This window comes from Hemitrygon akajei, chromosome 19 (assembly GCF_048418815.1).
Source record: "Hemitrygon akajei chromosome 19, sHemAka1.3, whole genome shotgun sequence".
Taxonomy (NCBI): domain Eukaryota; kingdom Metazoa; phylum Chordata; class Chondrichthyes; order Myliobatiformes; family Dasyatidae; genus Hemitrygon; species Hemitrygon akajei.
In genome coordinates, this window is record NC_133142.1 from 21,516,053 (window position 1) to 21,532,358 (window position 16,306).

A 16,306-nucleotide genomic window follows, 5' to 3' on the forward strand; every position below is an offset into this window, starting at 1 on the left:
TTTATTCATCATATACGCCAAGAAAGCACTAGATCCATTTTTTTTAAAAACACATTTACTATTTTTTATCTAAGACATGTCAAACTGATTTCTAAATGGTCGGCAAATAATCCAGTCACCTTTGTAAGTGAACAAAGTGAATGTAAAATATAGAATACAGCATTTAAATGCCCCTAAATAAACAGGATTGCATTGCTCGTTCTACTATCTGAGAGAACCATCATCTTAATTTCATTCTCCAGGCAGTTGTGAATAATAAATGATTCCATTTGTTTTTAAAGCCACATTAATTCTGACTCTAATTCTGCAAATGACCAATGCCCATGTGTTAACAAATTATTCTTTTAGAGGTGGTCTTAAATTTCCATTAATTGACCAACCAACCAGTGGGAATAATTTCCCTTATTTACCATACATATTTTTGTAACCTGTGCCAATTTTCCTGTTAACTTATTCTGCCCTAATGAAAAGATCCCGTTTTCCACCCTTCATACATAGTTATTGCCTGATTCCTGTCGTCATCTAATTGAATCATTTCTATGCCTGTTCTGTAACTTTGATGTAATCTCTGAAGAACACACAAAACTAGATATATTAATCCAACTACAGGCCAAATATATCACCAGTTTAAGCATTGCATCTTTCTGTGAGCACCGTGGCCTGATTTACACAATCAATGATTGCTTTTCCCTTTGGTATCATTTTATTAACCATTACTACTTCATTTAAAAAAAGTTTGTTGATGAATCTCAAAATCTCCCTTCTTAGCTCATTTTAATAATTTTGTACTTAGTACATGTCTTCTCTTCCCAGACTTTGCTTAAAGTCTGTCATCTGATGTTTCACATTATTCATTGATCATATGTAATCCCTAACTTTGCCATTGCAAACGTGAACAATTTCCTTACATTCACCTCCAAATTATTAAATTATATTTTCTAATATGTTATTCAATACCACGTGTTCATTTTATCAACAAGCTTACTTGCAGTTTTTAACAAACACCTTTGTAATTCCATATTCACATCTCTTACTGCATTTCCTTTTCTGTATATTGTTAACTTCCTAAAGAATTCTTTTTGAGTATTAACAAGCACATGGAATGGCTGTAGACATTTATCCGCTACCAGTACCTATAGTTGGCTCCATAAGTTCTGGATTTAAAATAGAAGTGTTATATTGGCAATCCTCCAAAGCTCAAAGACAAGCTATTTTCAAGAGTATTTGAAAGATGATGGGTAAAGGCTTTGAATCCCCTAACACTTTATGATGCTTGTCAAATTAACAAAGCCTATTTCATCAAATCTGAAATGTTAAGCTTTGGAATAAACAGTTAGTCCTCATGGTTTTCTATTTATAAAACAGACTCAGTAACCATTATCCCTTCTTAATATAGCATCTTTTATTAAAATAAATACTTACATCTTCTTACTTTGGAAGCTGACCCACCTGCTTTGAAGTATCAAGTGCTAATAGCCAAAGAAAAGTGGTTGTTGTCCTCTTGCCATAGAAGTCTGTGGGGAAACCCTTTACACCACTTTTACTGGGAAATGAATCAGGTATTCAATCCCAGAATGGATGTACGAATTTACATTTCAACATTTTCTTTCTCAAGCTCAGGAACCACCCGTCACCACTTCTTTCAGCCCTAGCTTTAACTAATTTATATTCCTTTGTGATACCTTGGCGAATTCAGAGAACTTCCAAAGCAGAGTCCCCAGGTGTGCTACCAATGACTTGGTCATTTCAGAAATTGTTAACATTGAGTAATCAAAGCATAGCCTTATCCCCACCGTTCCTCAATGTCGGGGTGAAGACGGGGTTGGCAAATAGTTAGCCAAACATACATAGGAAGTGTAACGTATGAACTCAGCGGCACTTTCACAAAATGGGGTTTTGCAGAGTTGTTAACCGTGTCCAACTATCAGCTACTCCCAACATCTGCATTTATTGCCTGGGAAACCTACCTACCGCCCTTTGCTTACAGGTTGAAAGTATAAAGAATTCAATTTTTGTGTTTATTTTGTCGCTTTATGCACTGCGAAATACACAACTGTACTCATTGTAGCGATGTTCTCTGGGTTTAAAGGGCGCCGTTGAAAGGATGTACGTGAAGACGATTAGAAACACAAAGCTACATTGAGCAGTAAAGCGGAAACTGGACCGGTCATCTTAACAGCGAAAAAAATATTGACATGTAAAATTTCTCAAAATGAAAGCATTGATCAATAATCTAGAGAAGTTGGAAGAAGAGTCTTGTAGGTAAAGAGACAGAAAGAGGCTGTTCACTGTTAAAGTACCACTTCATTTTTCCGCACAGGAACTGTTCCTGATGGAGCGGTTATATTTGGAATGGTGCCGACAGCAATCTGTTAAACGTAGTGAAGTTTTCAGAACATGCATGTCGATTATCATCAAATAAATATTTGACAAGTTTGTTTGAAGTGGAAGATTACCTTGAGAGTTGCGCAAAAGTGCTTGCTTCCGCGCATTCCAAGGTACTGGGCAAAAAAGAAAATATCGGGCAATTTTATTAAATCAGTACATCAGTACAACCTTTTGAAAGGTTGTCAGAAGAGGTAGGGGTTTTAGTAATGGATTATTTAAGGACATGTATTGATTAGGATTAAAATACACATTGCTGAACGTTTAGCAAACTGAATGTGTAAGTTTGTGGATGTTTGCCCCTCCTCCCCCTTCGTTATCCTACTCTGACAAGAGTGCGTGCCTTAGAAAATACGACAAACCCAAAATAACTATTGCAAACTTTTTTTTAAAAAAGAATATCTGGTTTGCATTCAAATGGATGCTGATGGATATTTGCAAATCAAATACAACATTTTCCCTCGGAGTGCGGCGACATCAATCTGCTAATAGGGATGCAACAAATGAAGCTGACAAAGTAAGTTGGAAATATTTGAACGGAAAACGAGCTTGGGAAGACTCGGCGAGCTCAGGTTTATACCTCAGGGTATTTCTCAGCATATGGGTTTGCTTTTGACTGCCTTACTTTCGGTTACTACCAAATTCCAGTAAGACAAGGAGGACGGTGGGGGGGGGGGGGTGGAGCGGGGAGCAATATTTCCTCATTTAAAAAGGTTTGGAAACAGATGGATTAAATGGCAAGGGAATCTGTCGCAGCAGCCGCTGAGCTGCTCTGCTTTGGAGCACCGGTACATGAAGAAGATTTTAATAAGACCATCTTTTCTTCAGTTTATGCCTTCCTGTCTCTAAAACAGTGGTGATGATGAAGAAGACTCTCAGACTTTACTACAGACGACTGGAGACGTGTTGTGCGCCTTTTAACGTTGCAGAGGCGCCATTTTAAAACTCCAGAGAGCCTCTTCGGTTGGCTTGAGGCAGAAAGCACCAATACTTGGCCTCCTACCTTCATTTGGATCTTCCAAAAATAGTAAAGACACTTTATAGCCTCTCTTCCCGTCTGCTTCCCAAGCTGACCTGTCAGATGATGATGGCGCCCTGGGTCTCCAACTGTTGGCAATTCAGATCAATAAGAAAAGGAATGACAGAAAAAATGGCGGAAACGTTCAGCCGGTTAGGTAGCATCTTTGGAAAGAGGAGGATGCTGGCTCCCTGTTATCGAAATGAAAAATAAATCGCTAATGATTCTCGTTAAGGTCTTAAGTATTAACCCAATTAATGGTACTGCTGATAGCGCCTAAAAATAAATATGATTCGAAGAGTCCACTTCAATTGAAATAAAGTTTTGGAGAGTTCTGTTTTCCTTAAAAAATGCCAAATTAATAATAAAAAACATTTCCGGAACCAACACACGTTTTCACTTGCTGATATACAAACAATAACACATTTGAACTATACCAGTTTTATTTTCAACGTTGAAAATAACTCTCCTTATAAATAGCCATTAAACATTAAGGGGTGGTATAAGAATTAAGGTTATTCGGTGAACCTCGATCAAGATACGGTTCAATAATCAGATCATCAAAAGCATACAACACAATATACTAGATTAAAGTTATCCACGGTTAAATTAATTGCGACGACATTTTTACTGGCCTGGGTTATATCTATTATTGCAATATTGAACTGTTATAACTAAAAAGAGATCCATTTTAAAATTGTACATTGAAGACATGTCGAATGCGAAGCAATAATGAAATTGTGCCTGGATCGTGAGGGACACGCAGACAATGTTTGCCTTATTAATATAAAAACACCAAGTCTGGGTGCCCTGTTTTCCGGGTAAACATTTTCCGCGCTAACCCGACATAAAATTAAGCAGCCTTTGGGAACAAACGTAACACAGATTATAAACCAAACCTCAAAAAATGTGTCCCAGACGATTTAATAAATGGGAATGTAGAGTGCACACGTGCTGACTGTAGCAATTTTACAACTTCTGTCAGTACAACATTCCGTCGGAGTTGAATGTTCCCAAACTGCTCCCGGGGTTGAAAATGAAACATCCCACAGACAGAAGCAAATCCCACTTCGCGTGACATTTCCAGAGATGTAAAGAACCAATGAAAAGTGTTCGGTGACCATTAATACAGCAAATCCGTTAAAAAACGCTGAAAGGTAGACCACTCTATTCTAAATATAACTTGCAAATAAATACAATTTAAACCGCTGATTGTAAACGTATATACAAAGCTGGAATATTAGACACCAAAATAAACCTTAGTTTGCCCGTAATATATAGTTACCATCCCAGCAAGTTCTCCCGTTTTCGACCTGCAGTTATATATCTACTATTTTGGAAATTAAAATATTGCAATTAAAGATGTTCAGTAAATTATTGCCTGTCTGTAAGACAGTTCATTATCCATGACATGTTTGGAATAGAATGTTGAAATGCATAGAAACCGGACAACCACCAGAGCAAATATTGTCTGCAAAATAAATACATGACAAGCGATGAAGTAAACTATGCTTTTAAATATTAGAAAGCGACATTAAACTGGACGTTTTCCATCAGATGACAGGAACCCTGTATGTTTAAGTCTCAGGCTGGCTAATGAACGACTGTCAGCGTAAGGTTTTTTTTTGCATGCTTTAATGCATATTCTGAAATATATCTAATAAATTGTCATTTTTATATTTAAAAATAATCCTTTAGTCGGGTTGTCAGCGTGGCGTCGTTTTCCTTAAAATAACGAGTTAGTTACGGGCGTCCAGTTGACATTGTTTTCGCCGTTAGGTCCATCCGCTCAGAATTCGTCAACGCCAACCATTTCATGTGGCCAGTCTGGACCATTTTACAGGCGGAATTAGCTAAGAGATTAGCTGCCGCTTCCCCACCTCTCCCCTCTCCCCAAAAAAGCGTGGCTGTTATTCCCGAGTGCACTCCTTGTCTATCAGGTTCGGCATTGCCCGGCTGGTCGGGATTGATAACCCGCCAGTATACAGGTGCTCATTGAACGGCAATGTCATTCACCTCCACTTTGGTCAGACTTTATATGATGTGTTTTCAGCAGAGATAGAGTCCATGTGCTATTGTGTTTTCTTTGGCTTGGTCAATTCGTTTTCAATTAGCTCAAGTATTAGATGAACTATTTCAGCTACGGCAGAGTCCCCTTCGGAGTCTCTAGTTCTCGGGGTCCCTGTGTAGCTCTAATTTTCAGGGGCTGGGGGCTGGGATTGGAATGAGTGGTGCTACTTGCAGACGAACTGATCGACTACTTCCGTGCACTTCTTGCACTTGACATAGCAACACCAGTGGAACTTGCAGTGGCAGCGCTCCGTACGCATGGTCTTGAATTGGTCGTAGCCACGGCCGCAGCACATGAGCGCACACCCGTCCATCCCCTCCGAGGTCTTGTTGCACAGGCGCCCCTGGGTGCCCAGAGAGCCGGTGCTCTCGTTGCGGATGCAGTAATCGGGGCTCTGGTCGACGTAAACCAGGTCCAGGGTGGTGGGCGCGTTGAAGCGGCTGTTGACTTGCACCAGTTTGCCGCGCCCGTTCAATTTCATGGCCGTGGCGCTGTCGTATTTCTCCTTGAGTGCGTCGCCCACTTTCCTGAAATCCGCCAGCTGCAGCCAGCAGGTCTTCAGGCTGCAGGAGCCCGACACCCCGTGACACTTACACGCCACGTCCGCCAGGTTGTACACCGTCTGCAGCAAACAGAGAGGGGTCACGTTAAAAGAAGATCTTAGGCAAACACGGTAAAGTGAACGCATGAAACATACTTTTAAATGACTGCAGATTGAGCAAATCTGAAATTTTAAAAAAATCAGAAAATGTTGGTAGTAAAAACTCAGCAGGTCTGGCAACTTCAGTGGAATAAGAAACGTCAATGTTTCGGGTCTGGGACATTTCATCAGAAGGAGTTTACAGTTAACTTCGGTCGCTTCAGGACAGGGGAGATGACCTGGCTTCCTGAATTTTCAGGCTCGGGGATTTCCCACTGATCCTGTTCCCCAGCCCTCCGAACTCAACCTGCCATTCTATCGCCACTCTGTTGACGTGCCCACACCCACAAACTGCGTTTGCCAATTATATGGGCGTTTTCCAACTGCAAAGGCTAAGCACTCCACCCCATCTCCTTCAGACTCCTGCTCTTTACTCCTACAGCGTAGAGATCACGCCCTGCTAGAAACCGAGCCTTCTCCCGCCCTCCACGAGGGGAAGACTTGCAGTAAAACCCCGCTGCCAAGATACACACTCCCACTTCTCTCTCATCCCCAGCCAGCAGTGGCTCCCAGTCCAACAGACATCCCCACACCGCCTCAGCCCCGTGAGACTCTCAGCTCCACTTGTTTAGCAGTCTCTGAAAGAAGGCGTCCTTTCAAAGTTATTCAAAATCTCTGGATGCAGAGCTGTGCATCTACATTGCAACCAGCTAATAATCTGCCAAAAATGTGCTGCACAAACACCTGGCTAACTTAAAGTCACTCTAGTCTGCTCAATATTTCAGGGTGGAAAGAAATACAAACTGGAAGCAAAATCAAGTACAGACACAGCATTCAACTGGATATAGCGAACACCAGGCAATATTTTTAAAGCCAATTAAAGGTGGCATTTCTGATTAAGATGGCAATTTAATCACTATATTATAACTTCTCACATCCCAGAACTCCTAGTCACAGGTGTGTGACATACCCAGAATACCAAAAAAGTGCAAAATAGACTTCACAGTACTGATGCCAAAGAAGTCCCATTGTCACCTTTTGTGCTTGACCTACACAGGTGAGTCTGTTTGAGCAGCATACATAGAAGCATTGAATTACAGATATATTCATACATTTACCAAATAGATTAAAGCTCTGGCATAGGTATTACAATCCAGGCAAATGTATAAAACAGATTTACTTGCATTTTTATAGTTAGAAGCAATGGGGCAAATGTGCATGAAATTTTAAAAATATGGAGAGTTGCAGAAAATGATCAAAAAGACCATTAGATGAATTTCTAAAGATTCAGAATACAAGAGGGCAGATGTTATTCCATACTGGCAAAGGTCCCATTAAATCACACCCGGAATACCCTGGGCAATCTTGTAGAAAGGACATATTGGATTTGGAGAGAACGCTGCTATGACGATTCTAAACTCCAAAGGCCAAATTAAAAGCATTAATAACAAACTAAGTTAGTATTGTTTGTAATTGAGATGGTTAAAGGGTGATTTGATTAATGATATTAAGGGGAACTGAGAGTATATACAGAGAAAATTAATTTTCACTGATTAGGGAATCCGGGTCTACAGGGCAAAAATGTAAAGTTAAAGCCAGGCCCATTAGTAGTGAACTTACAAAACTTAAGTAGAATTTTGTAGCTCTCTTCAGCAAAAGCAATTGATGCCAAGACATTTGTCATGGCCTGGATTTTCCTAATAAAATACAGCAGTTACAAATTGTGGAGTAGATGTTTGGGGTGCTCGAAGTTCAAACTTTGAGCAAACAGTTGGTGTTTGAGCAAAGGGGAAAGTTAGATCATCTGGTCAGCCCATCTCTGATCCCAGGCTAAGTGTAGACTTCTCACAGGACTTCCGCAGGAATACAAACATCTGACTATTTTCCACTATTTGAAGAAGGAATTTCCTTTCTCATTATTGAATTCAGTTAACTGTGGTGTTTTTTTTGTGGTTATGTTTCCTGAATAGTTTTATCTTATTAATTTCTAGTTTTCAAAAAGTTGTGAATGCCCAAAGACATGGCTTAACTGGCTCTCAAAGCAAATCTGGTGGTGGAATCTGTTAGTTTTTGATCAAATATGCTCTGCACTCCTTGGGGACTCATGAACCCGCTGATGAGCGACAGCTTCCTATAGAAACTGGTCAAAGTTAAAGCGGGCTCTGAAATTATGAATTATCATCTCAGAAAAGTTGCAACTTGTTGGTCATACAAGATCCAAGTCAGTTTGTAAATCTGAGATTGAGTAGGTTTTTCCTAACGAAATATATGAAGACATAGGGGAAGATAATGAGTCAATAGAGTAAAGTGAAGGTCATTGCTGACAAAACAAGATCGAGAAGTTCCTGCTTTTTTCATCCTACACTCCTAAATTCTAACACTAATCTCCTATCCAATGCCCAATTTCCTATTCATATATAACTATAAAGATAAACTGATTAAAATTTAAATATATATTTGCTTAATAAGGTAATACTGATTTTGTACTTTTATAAATATGTTGATTCATGTGGTCATCTGGGCATTATAAGCAATTATGACAAGAATTCTGCTTCTGAGGACAGTGATATTTATAACTGATTGATATAATTTTCAAATCTAAAAAAATCTGTGAAAATTCTTAGCTTTATCAGTCAAAAACTAGATAATTAATACATTTCTTTCCACATATTCAGCCCATAAAAACTTAAACCAAGTCCATATTGGATCAATAATTTTGTACAGGGGCAGCAATTTAAGTGAGAGGATTCCCTACATCCACAATGTCAAAGCAATTTCAAATATAGATAATTTGGGGTCTGGACAGGAAAGGCATACATTCCCAATGATCTTGAAACCAGTCTCAAAACTGTTCATCTATTTTGGATTAATAAAAAGCAAGGTGTTCCACTATGTTTTGTGAACTTATGTGACATAGAATAATTCTCAAGATTAACTTTATTATTTCATTATTTTGCTGTTTTATTCACCTCCTACAGGGTACAGGAAGAGCACTTTGAAATTACAAATACATAACAGAGAAAGCGATGCGGAGATAACATTATAACCATATAACAATTACAGCACGGAAACAGGCCATCTTGGCCCTTCTAGTCCGTGCCAAACGCTTACTCTCACCTAGTCCCACCGACCTGCACTCAGCCCATAACCCTCCATTCCTTTCCTGTCCATATACCTATCCAATTTTACTTTAAATGACAATACCGAACCTGCCTCTACCACTTCTACTGGAAGCTCATTCCACACAGCTACCACTCTCTGAGTAAAGAAATTCCCCCTCGTGTTACCTTTAAACTTTTGCCCCCTAACTCTCAACTCATGTCCTCTTGTTTGAATCTCCCCTACTCTCAATGGAAAAAGCCTATCCATATCAACTATCTATCCCCTCAATTTTAAATATCTCTATCAAGTTCCCCCTCAACCTTCTACGCTCCAAAGAATAAAGACCTAATTTGTTCAACCTTTCCCTGTAACTTAGGTGCTGAAACCCAGGTAACATTCTAGTAAATCTTCTCTGTACTCTCTATTTTGTTGACATCTTTCCTATAATTTGGTGACCAGAACTGTACACAATACTCCAAATTCAGCCTCACCAATGCCTTGTACAATTAAAGTTGTTTTTACAAAGACCTGATTAACCAGACGTAGCAAATTCCTAACAGAGGCACAAAAACAGTTTATCTACAGATGCACAAATTTTATGATCAATAAAATACCCATCAGTTAATTGTTTTTGGAAAGGCAGCAAGGAAAAGATGACTGCCAGAAGACTGAATAATTAAAGCACTCTTGTGTACCTCTGTGTGAAACACATTTGCTCCCATAATATAACATTGGAGCAAAATTAGGTCATTCAACCAATTGCGTCTTCTCCTCCATTCCATTATGACTGATGTATTAATCCCTCTCAACCCTATTCTCCCCATAACCTTTGATGCTCTTGCTAATCAAGTATCTATCAACCTCCGCTTTAAGCATACCCAATGACTTGGCCTTCACAGCCATCTGTGTCAATGATTTCCACAGATTCACCACCTTTTGGCTAAAGAAATTCTCTTTCATCTACGTTCCACTAGGACATCCTCGTATCCAGCAGCTGTGCTCTCTGATCTTAAGACTCTCCACCAATGACCCATATGGAAGTTTCTCAGTCTTTCCTTGCTAATATAGAAAATATTTGCTGTGAAGCAATGATAGTCAAGCAATAAATTCAAACCAATTGAAACTCCACAATTATGAATCTTAATTATAAATACTTTGCAATAGTAACAAGATGTCATCTGTGAAAAATCTACAGTACTCAATTTTCTGATCCTATTTTTGTGGCTGTTCTGGACAACATATTTTATAATGGACTCAATCAAAAGGCAACTATTTCCTGATTAAAGAACATAGATAAGCACAATTGGTTGCCATGTTTAGTACAAATACATTTCCTTCAAGAGTAATGTGGATGAGGGAAATTATACAGTACTGTATAAATACCAATTCCTATCAAAAGTGAAAAGAAATACGAGTTAACATTTCAGCGAGCAACCCTCTAACAGGAATTGGAGCCAGAAATGTTTTAAACCAATTAGACTGAAACATTTCATGGCAATAAAATTAGTATTAGTTGCCAATTGCCTTTTCCTGCAAATCATGGTGAAAACATGGTCTGAAAAGCAGCATAATACTTTTGGATGGTTAATAAAACAATGATTTACAGTGGAGTTTCAGAAGTGTCACTTTTAGTTTCAATAGATCAACTGAAGCAGTTGAATACAATATTAGAACACATATTGAGAAAATAGTTCATCTCCATCCTCTGTCTTGTATGCTTCTGGGTGAATTCTGTTTAGTTACCACTATATCCAATAATCACAATGCAGGAATTCACTGGTATGTCCAATAGCCAAATGTGCACATTTATTTGAAAAAATTGTCTCTAGTATGTGAATGCAGCTTAAAGTGTCTTATCATGAAATGGAAAGTACATTCTTAAGAACAACAAACAAATAGGTTTATTTTATTCAGTATTCCTTTTGAAAAAGACAATATACAACTGCTAGCTAATATATCATATAACAACCAATTTAATCAATGGGTGGGGGGGGGGTAAAGTAAACACCAATTATCTTGCTTCACCATAACACTGGATGATGATCCTTGAAAATATTAGAAGAACATTGTTTCCTCATTTTCCAGTTCTTTGTCCAATTTACTAATTACTTTAGTGAACCAAAATATTACTTTAATAAAATGGCCACATCTCAGCTATTCTAAATTACAAAGAAAAGAACAAGTGACATAGTTGTTCATTTAGTATCTAAATGATAAACAAAGATAGTAGCAGGTTCAATGCTTATGACACGGGGCTTGATAAGACAACATTATTTTATCTCTGCTGACATCAGTTTGACTGGCATTTGGAAAATCTGTGGGATTACAACTTCTGAGAAAAGTTGGGACTGTAAGAAACCACTTAAACCTATACTGAGAAATCTGACCAACCTCCTCCCTTCATCAACTCCAAAAAAAAAACCTACACTTTGATATCCTATTATCAATGCTTTAAAATATAAATAAAGTCAACATAAGATTGGCAGTTCCATTTTATGCTTAAACTATATTCAACTCTTGCACCAGATGATTTGGCTAAAAGCAGAAGTGACCCCAGTAGTACATCTTTGCAAATCATTGGTTAGGCCTAAATCCTTTAAATGTTTAAAATGTGGTTCATTTCAAAATGATATATCATTCTCAAAATTGGAAGGGAAAATTACAGGAAAAATAGTGAGTGGTCAAACTGCAGAAGATGAATTGCCAATATGGAGTTGTCCTCCAGGTCCAAAGGCAGTATAGAAGAGTGATTTTAAGGAAATAATGTATATTCTTTGGAGGAGTAAATGGAGTTTGCTTTGCTCTTTACATTAAACATTAGCATGTAGGTATAAAAATGCTAAAAAAAAAAATCATTGTCCTTGATCTCTAGAATGCTGGAATGATGAAACAAGGAATTTATGCTTCAACTATCAGATTCTTTAATTAGTACAGATTCAGTTTTATCCTCTAGGCCAAAAGATACATCATGCCATATTTTGCTAGAGTGGGCAATTTATTTAATCTAAGGTGTTCAGGCACATTTAGATTTTTAAATCATTTGCCCACATATTTGTTACATATTGGAAAAACAGCACAAGAAGCCAAGGCATCTCAGGTCTTGATGAACATTAGAAGAAACAAATATCCTCATAGTTAAAGAGAAATAAATGGAAAGGGGACTGAAAGGGAGGATGAATAGGGCCGGATGCTTTCACAGGGCATACTTTGCTGACCAGATCCCCTTGAACCATATCCCTGATTCACCCACATACCCATGTGCTTACCCTCATGCAATGCAGAGGGTCTATTTTCCTGTTCCTTTGGTTGACATTTGCACACCCTGTTACTGGAGTGTCCAAAACTCCAGCAATATGGCCTTTGTGAAGACAAGGTCTTCAAGGTCCCACCAAGGAAGCTGCATTTGCAAACCCTCCTCCGCACTACCAGCCCCACACCCTCCAAGAGTTTTGACAGCAGCCAAAAGCCCATCACAAATTTCGTCACCTGAAAAAGCCAACAGTAATTTTTAACCATTTGAGTCTCTGAAATTCGGAGACGTTCAAAATCTGTTGAAATTAAACACTTAAACAAATTAATTTGATTTTGCTTTAAAGTCAGCTAAAATATTGAGAAACAAATTAAAAACCATTAAACTAAAGCAACTTTTAAAGTAAATTCACCTCCCCTCAGCTTCCCAAATCTCATTTATACAATTCCTATTGAATGCAATGGGATTTCAGATCTTGTGCCAGTAAAAGAGGCAATATTTCACTATAAGTGCTCTCAATAAGGAGTGTATATCAAAACCACTGGCAGAGTTAACTGACAGATGCAACACCAAATGCATTAAAGTACTGGACATTGCCCAGGAAATGGATAAATAGCAAATGGTTCCATCTGGAATTGGCAAAAAATACACCCAAATCCAGTCCATCATTTAATCAAGTACAGAAAGAGAAATAAAACAAGTGAAAGAAAGCATGGATTAAAAGAGGGGAAAGAAAGCCAAAAATGTATCAGATATAATTTTTAATTTAAAAATGTCCTAAACAGGGAGACAGCCCCACCCACCCCACATGGTTTACTTTCTTGTGAAAGGAAGTTGATTGGCTACTATTAAGAATTGCCATGACATTAAAAAGTGCTTGATTATCATTATTCACCAGAATTAACTTTGTGGGAAGTTTATGAGGCAACTGATGTGTAATTGGAGCAAATTCAAGGAAATAATATTGGAAGTACCATTCTGTGAAGCTGAGACTGGAGCATCTCTAACCATCCAGCAAGTCATGGAATACCTCCTTTATGTTACGATTTCCTGCCAGACCTCTACGTATGTTAATGATGGCTTATGTCACAAAGATAATTTAAAGTTTTCAGCAAAATGTGGTTTGAAATTGGCTTTAGAATGGAAACAGCATGGATTCACTAGAATGAAATCAGGGTTTAAACAATGATCTGTGAGGTAGATTTCATCAGCATTTTTGAACTTTGACTGTTGATGGTTGAATCATGATCTAATTACAGTTTTTTTTTAAAGGTAAATGAATTTGATGGGATTGCACAAGTTGCTAGAACTAATTATTTCCTATTTTAGTAATGTAATGAAGAATTGCAAAATAAAAGTTAAATTATCCCTTCATGGGCCTCAGACAGATTCTCATCATGGTATGGAAAGTTTGTTAATTGGTGAGAGATATAATCTAGCTCTTCTAATAGCAGAAGGAAATGGTGACCTACAACTCAAAAGTCTTAATTTATGCTACTCAGGACTCCAAAGACAATTTATCAAGTTAATTTTCCAAACTGTAGGCTCAAATTCTATTGCTTACTGTATCCAAATGGGAAAAGCAAAAAATGAAACAGATTAACAACTAAATGTAATCTGTTTTATTTTCTCAATTAAAGTGAGTGTTGTGTTGATGTTACTATGATATATAATAGTTAATTTCATTTGTCTGGAATCCAAATTTCAATAAACCAGCTTTCAGATTCAAGTAGTCAAGTGTAAGTAAATGAACTTAAAATTCTTTAATAAATGGGTGGCCCTCTAAAATCTGGAAAGTCTTTAGATTCCAAGACAGTTTAAAAGTTAACAATAGAAAGTAGAATCTTGCTCAATTTCCATTCTGAACACGGAATAATTAATTGTAGTGCAGTTGTGACTTAATAATTTAATCAAGCTGCATTTTCTTTCACCTTTTGAACATTTCTAAGCAGTCGGTGTTTTTCACACCTTTAGAAAATGTCTACAGTCATCTCTGGGGACACCATTAATGCTCTACCATAATCCACTATGAAAAACTGTTCCTCTGTAAAAATGTTGCAGAATTTAATAATCTTTCCAATATGAAATGTCCAGACAAAAATCCAGCAGACTTGCCAAATGAGAAGAGCTTATTGTAAATAGTGATTTAGACAAGTGCCAAAATTCGAACAAGTCAGACAGAGTGGTTTGTCTGATCAAAATCAGACAAGTATCTGCGTTTGAAAGTTTAACATAACTATCACAGTTACTAGGTTTGCAAATCTAATTGTTTCCAATGCATACAATCATTCAATATTTCCATATATAGCTTTTGTGCCTCAGTGCTTAGTTAGGGAATGAGAAAGAAGTCCCACTGTTTGATTTATGAACACTGAAGTACGGTCGTGAGAGTATTGTTACTGGAATTTTAAAAAACTCAATTGTTTCCATCATAGTGGAGATACTGTACAAGCACAGCATTCACTTACCATGAAAATTTCTATTAAATTCACTTTAGCACCCAGATTAATCACATCAATATGATCAAACTGCAGAATACAACAATTAATATCTGTTTAAAAAAAGTACAATGTTCATGGTGCTGTGTTAATCATTAGAAAATGTACCTGCAAAAATCCACTTTAACCCGAGCACAGGCTTCTACAGTCTTTTAGAAATTGTCACAATTGTAAGCACATGCTGGTATCTATAGTCAGGGATTTGGGATTAATATTGGTATTTAATTACTCATAACATTACATAATGGATTTCCATACTCTGAGTAAGTGTATAGTGCGGAGTGGTTTGTAGTCTCGATCTCCAGGATGTGATGGGAAGTCTTGCTTAAAAAAAAAACAAGAAACCAGCCCCTGGCTTCTCTATTAAGGTAGTATAGTGGCTCAGCTCACTCACACCTCCAGTAACCTGCGTTCAGTCCTGATCTACTGTGCCATCCATCTAGATTCTGCAAGTTCTCCTTGTAAACCCCTGGGTTTCCTTCCAGTGCGCCAGTTTCCTCCCAAATTCCAAAAACACGTGGTCTGGCAGGTTGATTGTCCTTTGTAAATTGCCCCTAGTATGTGGCTGACTGGTAAAATCTGGGAGCAATTGATGGGAAAGTGAGGGGAATAAAATGGAATCAGTTTAGGATTATTGTAACTAGGTGCTTGAAAGCCCATACATTGTAACACTGCGACTATAATCATTGTTGGCAAGTACTTTTATCAGCACTGGTGAGAGAAAGGTGGAGGCTGTGTTTCTTCCTGTAGTTGAATTAATGACATTCATGTTTTACAGTGCATGTAGCTGAGTAAGATATTAGAAGCCGAGGACCCACATCTAATTGAACATGTCATTATCTTCAGGAAAGGAGGCAATTAAATCAAAATTCAAGAAACTTAGGAGATTAAATTGGACAGCATGAGAAAGGCAGCCCTGGGATCAGAACCTGCAAAACATTCAAACAAACCGCATTCTATTTTGCTTGCATGTTGTCATTATCTCAATGGTGAGACAATATTAAAATCGCTTATTTTGCCTTAGAGCATCACCACAGAGCCTGATTTAGGAGTATTTCAAGCTAGCTCAAGCTAGAAAAACCTCATCTCTTAGAACATCCGTCTTTGAACAAGACGTGTCAGTCATTATTACACATGGTTTCATTGGAAACCAAGACTAAATTTGGCCAAGTTTAGGCTCCCAAATAGTGGAATGCAATACTGGAAGGTTTGGCATACAAGAAGCAGAAGAACAGAGGTGTTATCTACTGCAGAGGACCACAAAATCCTCTAGGTCATGGGAGGAGTCTACAATCAAGATCAACATGAGAAGTAAAACCTCACCAGTATGGACACAAATCTT

The 16,306-nt window shown here is 37.9% G+C and overlaps 1 protein-coding gene across 4 annotated transcripts in view; it reads right to left on the reverse strand.

The window, feature by feature from the left end:
• Window positions 1–3,824: 3,824 nt before the first annotated feature.
• wnt5a (wingless-type MMTV integration site family, member 5a) overlaps window positions 3,825–16,306 on the reverse strand; it is a 34,173-nt gene continuing 21,691 nt past the window's right edge. For all 4 annotated transcript variants that reach the window (XM_073072221.1, XM_073072220.1, XM_073072219.1 and 1 more), the window contains exon 5: window positions 3,825–6,096. In XM_073072221.1, coding sequence (XP_072928322.1) covers window positions 5,638–6,096 — 459 coding nt within the window. In that variant the 3' untranslated portion in view covers window positions 3,825–5,637. The remainder of the gene's footprint in view (window positions 6,097–16,306) is intronic.